This window comes from Euprymna scolopes, chromosome 40 (genome assembly GCF_053919585.1).
Source record: "Euprymna scolopes isolate OS-2025 chromosome 40, ASM5391958v1, whole genome shotgun sequence".
Classification (NCBI taxonomy): Eukaryota; Metazoa; Mollusca; class Cephalopoda; order Sepiida; family Sepiolidae; genus Euprymna; species Euprymna scolopes.
In genome coordinates this window covers 31,316,327-31,333,961 of record NC_136521.1, presented here as the reverse complement: position 1 = coordinate 31,333,961, position 17,635 = coordinate 31,316,327, and the positions used below count along the sequence as shown (strand labels likewise).

Here is a 17,635-nt window from a genome sequence, read left to right as displayed (position 1 = left end):
AAAAAAAGAAAGTCAAAACTTAATTGGTTTTTCTTAACATAGAATTGATTATTGTCTTCGACTTTACAAATAGTTACACACTGGCCTCATCATGCAACTTAGAGGGCTGGTAGTTTTCGTTCCTTTTCCAAGCACTTCGTTCTTTTTCTACCGCCAGTCTACGGGGAAGGATCAGCCACAGAGACATGCGTATCGGAACATTTTGCAAAAAGAAGAATCTCTCTCTCCCTTTCCTCACCTCATTTTATCAATATCGCTAGCTGTAACTCCCCCCCTCACCTCTCCAAGTATGCCCACAAGTGGCGGTCAATCAATCAATGGCTGCGCCTTTGTTCGGAGGGGGGGGGGCAGTAAGGACTTGCTTGGTTGCCAAAGAGAAAGAAAATAATAAAAGCGACCCTTACATTTATCGAAGCAAAAGAAAAGATTTTCCTTTCTCATCTTCTCTCCCTCACCTCCTCCGCCCCATCAGCGAGGAAATAAATGTTCTCATGCCAGGAATACGAAATGTCACGCCTAATTAGCCTCAACAGACCTACCATGCGGGTCTTCGGGTGGTCTCTCCCTCCGTCACTGGACGACATCTCTATCGGCGATCTATCAACACAGTCCGTCTGTTAATTTTCGGAATTATTTTTATGACTTATTCTGGCGTTGACACACACTGTGGTATTCCCGGCGAAGGGGGAGGGAAGATCAATTTAATTATCCACCAAGAAACAAACGTATTCTGTTTAAAATAACATCAACCCATCATCATCATCATTAGAATTCTGCCGTGCGAATTCTTCTGAATTCGTGTCAATGAGGCCATCCAAGCGACAAGCTGTTCCTTAATCAACTAGCAAGGTCTCTCGGCATCGCTTGATCCCCCATCGGGTCACAGCTTTGACTGCTTCCCCTTCCCAACTACTTGAATCTCTTGACTAGAAATCTTAGATGCTGGCTTTTGTCAGTGGTTACCATTCAACGACCCAGAAGTTGACTACTTGAAATATCCACTGGAGATAATGGCTAAACAGTCTCCATTCAAAAGGTAACTAACTCTTAGGTGGCCGGATTCCAGCCAGAAATATTTTCATTTCTCTTGGCCAAGCATCTATCAGTTGCACATGTACCACTAGAATAGGTGAGCATATTTTCACTACATTACAGAATTATCTTTCCATGCCTTTTTAAATTTGGAATCTGCTAAACTATTACTGTGCTAAATTTTAAAATCAGGTAATTTGAAATTTTTTTTTTTTTTTTTAAATAAAAGAAAAAAAAGGTTAAAGAGTCATCTTTACCTAAAAGAGCAAGTTGTGTGACATCAAGGCGTATGTAAGTTGGATTGCGCATATAATACAGCATGTGCCTCATCAAATATTCAGGGTAAGTGGCAGACAAAGCGAGAATTTGTTTGTTCTCAGGCAACACAGAATAAATCCAACTGGAAAGAAAAAGGCAAATGTTAGAAAAGATTTTGAAGGAAATATAGTTTAGAGATTAGTCCAAAACAATTTTAGTTTACCTACATATGTGAAAAGTATTTACGTTTAAAACCATTTAATAAAATATATAAACATGTGAAGCTATTAGCTATTATATAAACGGCAAAAATCTGTTTAAATGTATGTATGCATGTTTGAATGTCTGCCTAAAACTTTCGACAGAAGCGATGGATGACAAATATTGAAAAATTGGCTAAAAATATTAATTCCTTCACCCTCAACCAAGCACTTTTCTACAGGGAGGGGTAGCAAAAAAATCGTTCCTGACAATTTAGCCAAACACACATGTGTAAAAAAAAAAAAAAAAAAAAAAAGAAAAAAAGAAAAGAAAAAAAGAAAAAAAAAAAAAAAGAAAAAAGAAAATACGTTATTTCTTGAATTAGTTTAAATATTAAAAAAAAAAAAACGACCTAACTTCGCTCACGCGATCATAAACCAATCATTATAGTGGCAGCAGTTATCCTAAGATTGCATTTCGAGCCTAGACATCAGATATAGTTTTTTCGATTTTTAAAGTTTTAACATTTAAAACAAGGTTATTTATGCCATTTTTACATTCGTTTTTTTTTTTCCATCACGTTTGCCGTTTGTTTTTCCGATTTTTTAAACAACAACATTTACAACAAGATTATTTATGCCATTTTTTTTTGTTCACTTATTCTTTATTTTACATTACGTTCGCGTTTTTTTTGTTTATCCGATTTTAAAAGAAAGTTATATTTAAACAGAATTATTATATTCTCTTTTTTATTTTCCATTTTGTTTCGATTTATCCCCCCCCACACCTCACCCGGGCAACGCTGAGTACCCTCACTGGGCTATTATATAAAGGACAGTTGCCTGTGTGCATGTTATATATCCAGCTAGAAGTCCAAAACTACTATGCAAAGATCTAAAAAATTTACATTTCTTAAGCAATGTTTCCCCAGGTGTATAATAGCTAAAAATAAAATTATCCATTCTTTCGGTGTCAAGTGGGCCAGGTTTCATTAGGGAGAGAGAGGTGGGTGAGCCATTTTCAAGTAAAAGAATCTAGCAAACATTACTACTGGCAACATAAAATATTTTAAAGGAAATACACTTGAGCCAATACTCCATCTTAGGATGTATTTGTATAAACTGTGACCTAATTTTTAAATTGGATTATGTATTTAAATCAAAATTTAAATATTTAATTTTAGGCTGACAAGATATATCGTTTTTATTTTTTTATTTTGTTGCCGAGGTAAAATAAAACATGATTCGCACAAGATAGGCTAATACAGTAGTTGTCTTGAATTGAGCGAAAGTCTACTAATGTAATCCCCCCCCTTTAAAACTTGTAGAGACTTTACCGGCTAGAGATTTCATCAAGTCTATTTTTAGACTGGATTGTGAAGCAGATAGGAAGAGGGGGGGGGCGGGGACCGGAAATGGTATCGCTTCCCCTTTCCAACTGGACACTAGCGAAAAATCGCTCTTTTTGGTTTGGGTCGACGACCTGTTAAGAGGTCTCTCTCCTCGTGGGAGGAGGACGGGGTCGACTTCTTCCCTTCATGCGAAACGGAGATACGAATACATGGCATGTGGACGACGTGACCCTCTTCTCCAGTCATGCGAGAGAATGCGATTAATTTACTTTCTCACAAAAGAGACGATGACTTTTTTTTTCATCATGCGAAGGAGATGTGGATGTACCAATGCGGACGATGTGATCGCTTATCCCTCATGAAAGAGACAGATATATAAAGTGTGAGCAAGAAAAGAGAACACATGAATTTGCTATTCAAACTTTTTCCCACCAAAGGAAATATCTTGTATTAACTGCGTCGTTGTAGAGTTGTGAAATACACCAGCAAAAAAAAAAAAATAAAAAATAAAGGACCTGTAAGTGCAAAGACTTTGATTACCCCAAAGACTTTCGCTCATTTCAATACGCGTAGATATACGTCAGATTCCATAACTTTGAATACATTTCTTTTTCTTTCGTTAAACTCTTCCTTTTTTTTTTATCTTAAATAAATCTATTTTTGTGTCATTTGGAAAAGTGTCTGTTGCCTCGTTATTTCATCGCATTTTTATTGTTTGTCCTAGTATCTCTATCCACTTGTTTTATTTTTTTTGCTGTGTCACATATGCGATAAAGAGAAAAATACTTGGGTGTTTGCTTTCCCGTACATTCCCTTATACAACATGTCACAAAAGGTAAACGATATTTGTTTTATCATTAAGTTTCTGTTCATACCCCTACGCTATAAATTGCCTTACCACCCCTTTTATTGCATATGTAACAAAACACACTCAAGAACTTCATTCAAAACAGTATGTTTTAGCTTACAAACATGCTGCGAAAAAGGTAGGCTCTTTCTACCATGCTAGAAAACTACTGACACCTGAAAGTATCCTGTACCTCTATAAGGCCACCATTCGCCCATGTATGGAGTATTGTTGTCATATTTGGGCTGGTGCATCTGCTACTAGTCTCTCGCTCCTTGACAAGGTTCAAAAGAGAGTCGCCAATCTGATAGGCCCTGAACTGGCATCTAAGCTTCAGCCTCTGTCCCATCGACGAAACATTGCATCCCTCTGCCTGTTCTACAAGTATTTTAATGGTGAGTGCTCTGACGAACTGCAGACACTTGTGCCCCCTTGACGTAGACACCCTCGACAAACCTGACAGGCAGCTAAATCCCACCCCCACACAGTAGAGATCCTTAGATGTAAAAGATCTTTCTACTCCAGTAGTTTCTTCCCCAGAACCGCTAGACTCTGGAATTCCATTCCAGGTCCCTGCTTCCCTAACTGTACTGACATGCAGAAGTTCAAGTGTAACGTGAACTGACATCTTGCCCCAGTAGTTGCTGCCCCTGATAGTAGCCTCCTACACCAAAGTGGCAATGTGCCTTGTTTGGGGTGAAAATGTATTAAAGGATTTGCTTTTAATTATTGCAATATTTTCAATAACTAGGAAACACTTCTCTTCATATTGTCCTGATTTGGGCTGTAATGAGTCTTTTCAGTTCAGGAATATTCTGAGGTTATGTTTCTGTTTTTTTTTTTTTTTTTTTTTTTTTAATGAGGATTGATAATTTAGATTATTCAGACTACTGTTTGCATCTTGTGTTATTTTTACAACGTTTCAATCAAATGTAACCTCTGACACTCTTCAGATATATCTTGTTGAATACAGGAATAGGTTAAAGCTCCCAAAATTATCAGAATTGTCTGCAAGGATCAAGGCATAGTGAATAAAGTACTTGGTAAAATTAATTTGTAAGTTACACTCTTCTGGAGATTGAAGGTTCAACCCTCAGTGCGGGTGACACTAAAAAATACAAATTCCCCACAGCCTCCATCAAAAGGGTCTTCATTGCTAGATGTCTTAAAGTCATACTCAGAATATAAATTTTGTTTAGATTAAAATTTTATAAAAAATAAATGAGATATCAGAAGTTGAAATTGGAAGGAATTTCACCAGATTTACCCCATTTCCACATTCTAAAACTGGTTTGGAATATTTAATTTTAGAAAAAAAACATTTTCTTACTTGATATCTGCCTGGAAGCATTCGTCGAGCAACTGGTCAGCTTCATCAAGAACAAAAAGGCGAATACTTTTCGTCTTCAAGTAATTTTGTTCAATCAGAAATTTCACTCTACCTGTGAATTAAAGAACGAAAATAAAGTGAAAAATACTATTTGATATAGTGGTTAGAGGGTTCACTAATGTGTTGAGAGACACAGGGTTCAATACTTGGAGTCATATCAAACACCAGAAAAAAAAGAAAAAAAAAAAGAAAAAAAAAGGTACTTGATGTTTCTTTACTCAGTATTATGGAGGAATTTTTTTTGGGGGAAAAAAAAAAAACATGGGGAGAGGGGAAGACAATTATCAACTCCATGTGAATCTCCATTGCTTTAATTCATGCCTTCAGTTGGCTATCTTCACACTTACTCCAACTAGCTATTACAATTAGAGTCCATGAACGTGTGGATAATTTTGATTTTTGTCCAGAATTTCCCCATATTAAAAACAAAACAATTTATAAGATGTGCATACTTGTTACAAAATGAAAATATTAAAATAAAATTGATCAAGTAGTTTTATTTTTCAAGAAACAAAGGGAGATAACTCAGCAATAATTTATACTAGATTTATGTTGTAATGCCTATGAATTCTCATGAATTGCTTAAAAATTATTTCCTTTATAAAAATAAAACTACCTGATCAATTTATGTGATTTTTGGAACATATTTTCGTTTTGTCATGAATATGGACATTATACAGATTTTTCTTTAGTTTTGTTTTTCAAGAGAAAATTCTGGACAAGACCCTGAATTTCTCCTCAGAGCATTGAAGAATATGTCCGAACCAGTAAAGTCATTTTCAAAATAGTCTCTGTGATGCCGATGGTGTTGCAACTTGCATTGATTGTGTTGTTTGAGATTTGGTCGGAGAAGTGGAAACACATAAGATGAGTCAATAGATGTCAAAGACTGAATGAAAATCTTTTTGCAGGGGCTAGATCTCGTAGCAATACGGCAGTATATATGGTATATATTTTATTTTGAGGAGTTTTATCTCCTGTTGAGAGCAAAGAATTTTGTGAGAGGACCCTAGTATACTTAGAACAACTCATTATTGAAGCCCGAGGTGGAACACTGTTTGCATTCCATTCTTCAAGCCTTGTAAGATTCATTCAGTGAACTTGTGGCTAAGGACCATCATGTGTCTATAGAGATAAGTGCACAGTTTGATGTCGGTGTGGGAACTGTACATACAATTATTCATGAGGAGCTGAAGATGCAGAAGATTTGTATGAAGTTTGTCCCAAAGGTGCTTAGAAAAGATCAGAAAGAAAGATGTTCTCATGATCAAGATGGACATCAAGACAGTTCCTCACCCTCCCTATAGTCCAGACCTTGCTCCCTGTGACTTTTGCTTAATCCCTAAGCTCAAGGAAAACCTCAGAGGGTGTTGTTATGAGAAAATTGAGGAGATGAAAGAGGCAGTGACTAGGGTCATTGACACGCTTAAACAAGAGGACTTCCATGGGGTCTTCCAGAAGTTGTTAGAAAGGTACAACAAGTGCATTGCAGCTGGAGGAGATTACTTCAAAGGGAACTAGAGTATCATATGTGTACTATCAATAAAAGTGCTCATAGAAAGTCTGGAAACTTATTTAAGACCTCTCATAATTTGAAAATTTAGTGAAATATTAATCTTGGTAAAAGTCAAAAATAAGACACTGAGTGCACGTATTGGGGAAGGAGACAGGAAGTCATTCTTTGATGAAATAAAAATCATCTAACTCCCCTACCCCTTTTATGATTCGTTCAAATTCTTAGCCTTCACAGAAAAATTAATATTTCCTATTTTTAGATAAAATTGTCATAAGAGGAAAAAAGAAGGTAAGGCGAGAGAGGAAGAAAGAATAAAATAAAGAAAAAGTAAAAAATAAAAAACTACTCGCATCTAGATAGAATTCGCTTTTGAATATTTTTAAATGACACCTTTATCTACTAGGCTATGTGTCCAGTATATTATTTCCAAAATTTTAACAAAAAACCAGTAAGTTTCCTACACCCACCCCCATTAGTTGTCTGCCTTACATCTCCATCTCTCCTCACGTATTCAACCAACTACACACAACTTTTATTTCCTCTCTTTTTGTATATTACCTTCCTTCTGGAGTCTTCCCACACTTCATTATATAAAATGTTGAGTTCTTAAAGCTTATTTATACGAAAATATACATGTTGATACTCCAATTCTCACTAGATCACCAAAGTTAAGCAATGCTGAACCTGTTCAGTACCAGATAAGTGACAAGAGGAAAATAGTAAGTGTTGTACGAAGTTACGTACATAGATATAATACCTAAGAGAGCCGAATGCCAGGTCACTTCTGTTAGCCTCCCTCTGATACTCAAGATAAAGGGAGTAGATGAAAATCTTCAGCCATGGTGAAGGAAATCCATTTAGGAGAAAGAAACTAAAAATAAAAAATAAAAACGGATAAAAACAGCATGTTAGCCCTGTAAGGCAATCTTCTAGTGATGGTGTCAAACTGTTTCCAATTTAACACAAAAGTAGTAAGGCTTACAAAACTGTCATGAAAATGTTCACAAGTAAAATATCAAATGCCAGCAGTAAGTTTGGGAAGCATACACCAGAAACAACAGTTGAAAATAAGTCATACACCATCACTATGACTTTGCAATTCCTACAGCTACAGACCTAGAAAATGGAGCTATTAAGCCCGACGTAGTGATATGGAACAAGAAGGAGAAAGAACTTCAATAAAAATTAGTGCCTTCAATGATGTTGAGTTAAACAGAGATGAGAGGGAAAGATAAAATACCAAAGTCTTATGTACGACATGAAAAGAAACTGGAATCTTAGAAAGATCATTCCAGTTATTATAAGAGTAACCAGACTCATGAAAAAGAATTTCAAAAGCTGCCTATTGAATATACCAAGAGAGATTCAAATAATTGCACTTGAAGGAAGGGTTAGAAAATTAAATAGATCTTTGTTGGAATGTATGAGATAGTGGACAAATGTATGTATCTGGTAGGGTGCCCCATCTCCAGTCAGAACAAAGAAAATTGAAAAGAGTCTAACCAAAGATAACAAATGACAGTAAAAGATACCAAGTGAATATGGTGAAATGAATCGCCTGAAATATTTTGATTCAGCTTGAAGATGTTTGTGCCCTTATTTGAACTTATCTGTTAACATTTTTATCTACAATTCCATAAATTCATTTTGTCTGAAATTTTTATTTAATATTTACTCCCTCATACCTGGGGTGCCAACAGCGATATGGCATTTTTTCAAGTTTTCTTTGTCATCTGTCAAAGATATGCCACCAATGAAAGTGGCACAGGTGAGATCCTCGATTCCACTTCCGATACTCGTGATGACCTGCCAAATTTGAAAGGCAATTTCTCTGGTTGGTGCCAGTACCAAAACCTGAAAAAATAAAAACGATATATATATATATATATATATATATATATTATAGGGTTTGTACAGATTTTCAATGTCCATTTTCAAGGTTTTTTCAAACTTTTTCAAGGCCTTCTCCAGACAAAATTCAAGTTTTCAAAACAAATTTTGAGGTTTGTTTTACAATCCATAGAGATAAAAAAAAAAAACAAACAAAAAAAAAACAGAGCAAAAAAACAAACAAAAAAAAAACAAATATAAGTTATCATAGCCAATAACAATTACATTACAACCCATCTGCATCATTTTTAGTGTTTTTAAGTAGTTTTAAATACTTTTTATTTCATCCCAAATATTAACTCCCTTCATGGCTTAATTTCCAACCAAGATGGCTGCCATTTTGTCTATTTGTTTTTTTTGGCCCGGGCGGCTTAATTTTAAATTATCACAATTGGGGGGGGAGGGGGTCACCATTGAAGAGTCCCATCTGTGCAAGGAAAGTATTTTTTAGTTTTTAGAGAGGGAGGGTGGGAAGAATTTTATTTATGGCAGCCGCTACTACTCCTTCCCACTTAAAAAAAAATTTACAAAATTTAATTATAAATGAGAACAAAAATAGATAAAGATTTCAATCTTAATCACAAACTACCTAAGGTAGTTTGTGAAAAAGGGACGTAACTCTTGTATTGTATCCACAATAATACTATGCAATTGTATTTCTATTTTATTTTCAATATTTGAAAAATATTTCAATAGTATTTTTATTAATACTTATAAATACTATTAAATTATTTTTTTATTTTATTTTTAATATTTTGCCACACATTTTTACTAGACATAAATACAATTTAAGGCCTTTTCAAGAAATTTTCCATATTTTCAAGGAAATAATAGAAGTAAGGCCTTTTCAATATAAAAGTAAAAATTCAAGAACTTTTCAAGTCTCTATGAACCCTGTATTAAATATTACATGCATAAAAGGTATCATGGGTATACCTTTTACAAGAGTAGTTTGGTAGAGACCGTTCTGCACACAAAGTTACATTATCTATATATATATATATATATATGTTCTAGCAAACTACTCTTGTAAATTTTTTATCTACAACTTGACAAAATTTGAACCTGTGGAAGAAATTTGATTTAGTTTTTAGCCAGACAAAATAGCTGCTAAGGGTAAAAATTGATATTACATGAGAAAGGTTGTCCTCTTATGTAGGTAAAAAGGCAGACTAGATAAGTGAAAATGATATTAGAAAGACTAGAACTGAACCCTGTAGGCAAGCTGAAGTCCTAGGAATGCAGTTGATTGTTAATTCTTTTAGAAATAACTAAATATTATTTATGTCAGAGATAAAGCGATTGTCCATTCTTTTAGAAATAACTGGATATTAAATATGTCAGTTCAAAGAATGGACAATGCAAGTTTATAAATTAAAAATAGGTTAATGATAAAATTTAATTTATGGATTTCTTTTGTTTATCAGGCGTGTAAATACATGTGCAAGGGCACGGGGAATTGAAACGTAATAAAGTCACGTTGGTTGACAGTAGGCCTCTGACGTCATAAACAAAGGAGATTCTCAATATATTGAGATGAGGGTTCGAAGTTAGAGATAGGAATCCGACAATCCCAGTCACAGACGCGAGTCGGATAGTGACTCGGTGGAGCTAATCATCTTAGAGGCGAAGGGGGGGAGGGAAGACCATGTAGTCAAAAGACTTGAATCCCGAACATCAATCGGCCAGCTGAGGAATAAAGAAATCATCTAATATTTTGTAACTGTCTGTGTTGTTATTACAACCGAAAGGCAAATGTGTTTTTGTCTTTCATCTTTAACGAACTTTGTATAATCCCCTTCCAAGTATCGTGTCCTTCCCACCATCATCAATGTATCCCCCCTCCTGTATTAACAAGAACTGTAAATGTCTCAGCTGCGTATTATAATATGATAAAAGAATTATCACAGTCGTCATGATGTACCAAGAATAGAAATGTCTCCCTTAGTTTTGATCATTATCGCTATTATCATTCTTGTTTTGAGTCCTTGTTATGTCTCCAATATGACCCCCACAACACATCTGTTGAATTTGAGTGCCGTGACCATTTTATTCTGCAAGAATAAAAAACAAACCATACCACGAAACAACAAAGTCTTTTGAAGAAAAGAAAAAAAAAAAACATGAAAAAGAAACAAAGAAAAAAGGCTAAACGAGTTACCATAGTGTCACATGAAAAAAAATATACATAAAACAAAAAACACACGAACATATATTTAAAGCATGATTACGAAACAGGCCGTAATTGACTGAAATACGTAATGGAAAAAAAGTCTTTAAAAATGGTCGGCGAGTTAACAGTATAAAAAAAAATATAAAGAAAAGCAAAATTACATACAAACACTGAAAAAAAAAAAAAAAAAAAAAAAAAAAAAAAAGACGATATGCCACAGAGAAAAAAAATACAATCTATAAATATAAAAGCAAAAATGTATGTATGTCTGTGTTCGCTTTTTTCTGTATGTCTACAAAAGGCTTTTTTCAGAGAAGTGGTCGGTCAGTTTACAACTTAAAACTTTTTATATCACATATAAATGGTAACATCTCAGAGTTAACAACGGAGCTCGCCTGTCTATTTAATTTGCTCGACTTCGGGGAGATAAATATTCAACATTTGTCGCTCGCCGCATGTGGATTATTCTTTTTCCTATAATGAAAGCAACACTAATTCTGGCGGTATTTTCCGTCTATCGACAGAAATGTCCGAAAGCAATCAGCTTTGATAAATGTGAAAATATTTTCCATATATCAAACAATTGCTATTCAATTTGGACAAGGGGAGCTGGTCCCCCCCCCCCAAGATCTTGGGAAAATAAAAATAAAAAAAAGCATTGCCGCAGTAAATGAAATAATATCCCGCAGTCAAACTTGACCTCATTAAGTCATGAAAACGTGCACCTGCCAAATCCAAGTAATTAAATAAATTCAAACGTGTTTCCGTTAGCATCTCACGGTGGCCCAATAGTTAAAACCGTTGCACTCTTTTTTTTTCACACTTTAATTTCCAACTTTGCCTCAACGGTTCGGGTTCGATCCTCATACTTACCTACCAAAACATTTTTTTTTTTATTTAACCCCCCCCCCCGGAGTTCTGATTTACCCAAAACTACACACACCTCCAAACACCCAGGCAACACCGGATACCCCTTGCTAGTAAATAATAGAATAAAAACACATGAAAACATAAAAAGTTCACAAGAGTACTTTAGCGTAGAAATCATTGAAATAGACCGACAATTGGTTGTAAATTGCATTGTTTTGAAATTTATATATATATATGTCTAGCCGCACTGATGAGCTGTGAAACAGCGAAACAGTACTGTATGTGGATGACTATATATATATATATATATATATATATATATATATATATATGTGTATATTATACACACACACACAGATAATGTGGAAAAAAAATTCATTTTATCTACACAGTGTAAATAGAAATTGGTGTCATTGATTATTTTTAAATTAGTGTCAATGTCGAAATTGTTTGAATTTAAGCTGTCATTCAAAACTTGTAAATGTCAGATGTACTTTTAAAACAGGGTGTGTTTATGTTAGAACGAGAATGAATGCACTTTTGCATTTTTGGGGGGAAAAGAAGTTATGACTAACGTTTTTTGTCTAGATCATAGTTAAATATGTTATAAATTGTTTTATGCATGAGAAAATGTAATGATTTATTTTGATGTTATATGATCTTTTGATGTTTGAACCAATATTGTAGAAAATTGTTTTAAATATATGTATAATGAATTGTATTTGCCGTCAGAAATTTAAGCCATAATGAAGTACATATAAATTAAAATAAAAAAACACAGGTTAAAAAATAAGTGAAATGATGATTAATTGACCTAGAAATAAGTTAGAATTTTAGAGAGAGGGCAAGAGAAAATTATGTAAATGGGTATTTTGAGAAGTTTTCAAATGTGATAAGCCAAATGTGAGAATTTTTCCTTTTTGTCCATAACATTTTTCGCAAGAAAAATGACAGGGAATCCCACTAAGATGCATCTGTAGAAAAATACAGACGGAATTGAAACTTGGCAGGTGCAAGTCGATTAAATATGTATCTTCTAATGCATGTGCAAATATACATTTATACGTTAAACTATGTTCAATTTTTAAAGTTTGAATATGCATATGATGCATATGGACTTAGCTCAGAGGGTAACGAATACCATTGGAAAGTTACATGTTTTGGTTTCAATTCAAGCTGATGGACCCCAAGTGTTGTTTATTTTAACTTTTGAAACTACTATATATTGGGTACAATATAATAATCAATAGAGTATTGGCTCTATAATAATAAATATGAAATCTGCATGAATTAAAATATCATTTAAACATATTTTATGACTGATCAATGCCTGGCAGCAACTATTATATAGCATTTTATAATCAATAGACAATTGGCTCTATAACAAATGCAAAAATCAACATAAATATCATTGAAATGTATTTTATGACCAGGCAATGCCCAGCAGCCGTCTAATTATATATATATACTAGCTGTACCCTGCCACGCGTTGCTGTGGCTCAAATTGCGCAATGGAAAAAGTTCCAACATGAGAAAAAGCATGTTTCTTATAGGTTTAATTTTCCATTTTGCATGGGTACACCGTTTTTGTTGTTCCATTTTCTTAGCTGATATAGAGATTTTCCAGTGTGGTGACTCTTGAATACGTAATATATATTGTCCATGTGAAAAAACAGTCAGTGTGTAACTGTAAGGCCCACAATTGTAAAGATTGTTCCCTGTGCTTTGTTGATGGTTATTGCAAATGACAATAAAATTGGAAAGTTCAATTTCCTAAAGTGTAATGATGTATCCGGTGGAATCATAGGAATGTATGGAATGAAGATATATTCATCTGTGAAAGGTCCTGTTAAGATTGTTGTTTCTATGATATTGTTTGTTAATTTTTTTTTACTGCAAGCTATGTGCCATTGCAAAGCTTGGATTGGTTTATATTTCACAACATGATAATTAGTACACCAAATTTCAGTTGCAATACATGCGGTGGCATCCCTGGCAAATATAACTGTTTGATAATTAACCACTTTATCTGCTTTCACAACAGTGTCGATGGATTTGTATTTGACTACCTCACTTGGAATTTTACATTGAATAATAGCGTTAATTTCATGGGCATCTTTGTATTGACCTGCAAGAATAGCTCATTCACTCAGTCAAATGGAATTCTTATAATTTGAATATCTGCAAAAACATTTTAAACTAACTATTCTTTTGATGAAATAAAATTACAGAAATTACAGAAGTTAAAAGTCAAAGAATTTTGCCCTTAACTCTGATCAGCTGGCACTTTTTCGTACCCAATTTTCCACAAGTGATGCAGCAAGGGCTAAGGCTATGTTATTTTGTTACCAAATGGCTGCCAAAATCAATTTAATTAGAAAGGTTTTACCAGTTACTTCTGGTGCTGTTCAAGGTAGCAGTAATTTCCAAATAACTTCTATTCTCACAGTCAGTAAATTAGATGACTAAAATAGGATTTATCCATGTTTTGACAATGCCTTATTCAATGTAATTAATTTAGGAGACTAAAATAGGATGAGGGATTAGAGATGGACAGATAGAGAGGAAGATATATAGATAGAAAAGAGAAAGTGAGAGGAAAATAGAGAAAGAGAAGGAGATAGAGAGATAAAGGGATTGATAGATAAACAGAGAGAGGGGGAGAGTTAGAAACAGAGAGGGGAGAGATAGAGGGAGTTAGAGAAAGGGGCTCAAAGAGAGATGGAGAGGGTGATATAGAGAGAAATATAGATTGAGAGAGGGAAAGGTTGAGATGGATAGAGAGAGATATTAAGAGAGGAAGAGAGAGGGGGAGAGAAACAGAAGGTGAACTACACTTCACCGTTTGTTTCCTCGTTCAGTAGAGAAGAAATCTTTCGAGACTGAGGCAATTTTAATGATTTATTATTATCCAGAGTACCCCCCCTTTTTGGGGGGGAGGGGGGCTAGATTTTCATCACATTAGAAACTGACCGGGTTATCTGTACTTTCATTTAACAAATTAATAAAAGAAAAACGGGTTTGTATTACTGTACACATAGATTCGAAAAAGTTGTCAAAAAACAAATATATAACAAATAAATGTTATCAAAGGCAAGATAAGTTACTTTTCTGCCAAACTGGATATATGTTTTGTGTTTTTATTCAATGTAACATATTTATTCAGCTCGAAAACCATACAGTGTTTACCGATGTATTGGAACATTCAAGATGGCGTCTGATTCTCTCTTTAACACGGTAAGTTTGGGAAAAGGTGTCATAAATAAAAAACCAGATAAAATACTGTTAAAAACTCGCTCAATATATGTTACTGTGACATATGTTGACATATATTCGGCGGGTTTTTAATAGTATTTTGTATAGTTTTTTTATTTATAACACCTTTTCCCAAACTTACGGTGTTAAAGAGGGTGTGAGACGCCATCTTGAATTTTTTAATACATCAGTAAACACTGTATGTTTTTCGAGCTGAATAAATATCTAACATTGAATAAAAACACAAAAAATATATCCAGTTTGGCAGAAAAGTAACTTATCTTGCCTTTGATAACATTTATTTGTTATATATTTGTTTTTTGACAACTTTTTCGAATCTATGTGTACAGTAATACAAACCCGAAAATTTAATTAAAAACAAATAATCAGACTTAGCTTGTTATAATAGGTGTGAATTTATTTGCCCTGGTGTATCACACTCGTGTTATTTTTAGTCCGAAAATAAAGAAGAAGAAATCCTTCCCGACTGGTCAAATGTTTTTGGCGATAAGTTGGGATGAAACGATAAATTAATTTTCTTTAGAAAATTCGTTTGGGTAAGGAGCGGCGTGAATAGACTCCTCAAATTTTTTTTTGTCTTTTTCTTGGAGCTCTCCGGAAATGGTGAATGTTCAATGTCACTGTCAAAATTAGTTCCGAGGTAGACGCTACAATAGAAATTTACTAATTTTTAAATAAAAAAGTAAAAAAAAAAAAAGTTAATAAAAAAAATTGTTGCTTATGTGCGCATAAAAAACCTTTTTTTTTTAGCTTAGGTCCACCTTGGAATCACCCCCCCCCTCCCCAAACCTCCAAATCTTAACAGCTCCCGGAATAAACATCACTTTTGGAGGGGGGGGGGGCTAATAAACACCATTTGGGGTGATATTAAAAAAAAAAAAAAAAGTCGATAAAAGTCGTCATTTAAAAAGAAATTTAAAATCAAATGTTTGTAAAAGTGAGAAATTATTAATAAATGTTTAGTAACATTTTTTGGCGCTAATGCAAGAGTGATCCGATCCGCGCTATTTTTTTTAAATCGTGTTTTTTTTTTATTCCAAAAAACTCAAAAAGCAAGCGACAAACTATTTTTTGGCCTCATAATAAAGAAAAAATGTGTAAATTAAAAAATATGGAAGATAGCAAAATGAATTGTTTTTTTTTTACTTACTAAACAGAAAATGAAATCTTTCGTCAATTCGTGGCTGTGAAATTAATCGAACTGGAAGTTCAGTTTTATCAACAGAACAGATTCGCAGTAACGGTTAAAAAAATATTTATTTTATTTAATATTTTAATTTTAATAATTCGCGAGGTAAATTTAATTTAAGAACATAAAAACATACCTTGAATCTAAAGATGGGTTGTCTGAAAATTTCAAATAAATTGGTAACGTAGAAATATGGTTTTATTCGTTTAGAACAAACCAACATTTACATTTTTATATATATATATATAACAAGTATATGTAATATAATATATATGTATATATAATAAATATAATATATACAATAAATAAATATATATAATAAATATAATATACATAATAAATATAATAAATAATAAATATAATATAAAGCTGAACGTCCGTGTGTGTGTCTGGTCACGAATAGGCTCCTATATGGTTGACTATTATAGAAAACTGATCACATATAATGATAAAAGATGTATCGAAACACAGGAATGTGTATGTTTGATCTGGCATAATGAGGATTCATTAAAATTGTGGGGCCAGCATACGCGCCTGGTCCACTAAGTATGGAAATAAAAATTTTAAAATTATAAAAAAAACGTTTACAAGTGTTTTTGGATATAGATGTACATAATACTTATGCATAATTTTCTGCAGTTTAAATTTCTAAGATACTAAGATTAACATATTGCAGACTTAACACTTGAATAAGTCTTGAAAATTGGCAAATACAAAAACGATTTAACTAATGAAACAAACAAAAAACCTTACCTTAAATCATGAAATAATGGATCATTAGCTGTTCATCTTTTAGTTGATTAAAATATTTAAAAACAGGACAGCTGTTAAATTGCTCTCCAGTAGAAATTTTTTTTTTTTTTACCAACTTCTCTAATAACCAATGTAGATACATTCCAGTTAGTATTTCATAAATATAAACTAAAACAATAAGTATGTAAATAATATAAGTATAATAATACTTTTAAATCACACACACATTTTCTATCTATCTTCTATAAATATAAAAGCGAAAATGTGTGTATGTATGTATGTGTGTCCGCTAAAAACTTTCGACAGACAGAACAAAAATTGACAAACTATCATATTGAAGCTCCATCCTTCGCCCGAAAAATATCGAAAAATTGGCCAAAAACGGTCCTTTTTTTCACCCTGAAATCGACAATTTTCTACGGGGGGGGGGGGGGGGGGTCAACAACATGACGACAACCGGTTCTACGCATGCGTCAGATGACGTCATGACCTGATTTAGTTTAAATAGTTGAAGAACTGACTGAATTTCATGTACGTCGTGTTAGCTCTGTTGGTTAGAGCATTGGTTCATTATCTGAACGTTTTGGGTTTGAATCGTGGTGCGAGATGTCTTTTTTTTTTTTTCAATTTTTTTATGTTTAAATATTGAACCAGTGTTATTTAAGCCATTTTTCACGTAACGTTCGTTTTTCTGTAACACACATCTCCAAACACCCAGGCAACGCCGGGTACCCCCGCTAGTATATATATATATATATATATATATATATATATATATATATATAAAAAATTTTAAAATAATATATAATATATATATTTTAGTCCAGGTTAATAATGTATTTGTAGGGTATTGGGTTTATATACTAGTGTTTAATAGAGTTACTTATTT

At 33.5% G+C, this 17,635-nt stretch overlaps 1 protein-coding gene across 1 annotated transcript in view; it reads right to left on the bottom strand.

Moving 5' to 3' along the window:
* Positions 1 to 17,635, bottom strand: part of LOC145265468 (uncharacterized) — a 48,732-nt gene that overhangs the window by 19,317 nt on the left and 11,780 nt on the right. Inside the window, exons 3-5 of the mRNA XM_080121333.1 lie at positions 8,281 to 8,449; positions 5,020 to 5,131; positions 1,290 to 1,432 (exon numbers count right to left, since the gene is read on the bottom strand). Of these exons, the coding sequence (XP_079977459.1) occupies positions 1,290 to 1,432; positions 5,020 to 5,131; positions 8,281 to 8,449 (424 nt within the window). The remainder of the gene's footprint in view (positions 1 to 1,289; positions 1,433 to 5,019; positions 5,132 to 8,280; positions 8,450 to 17,635) is intronic.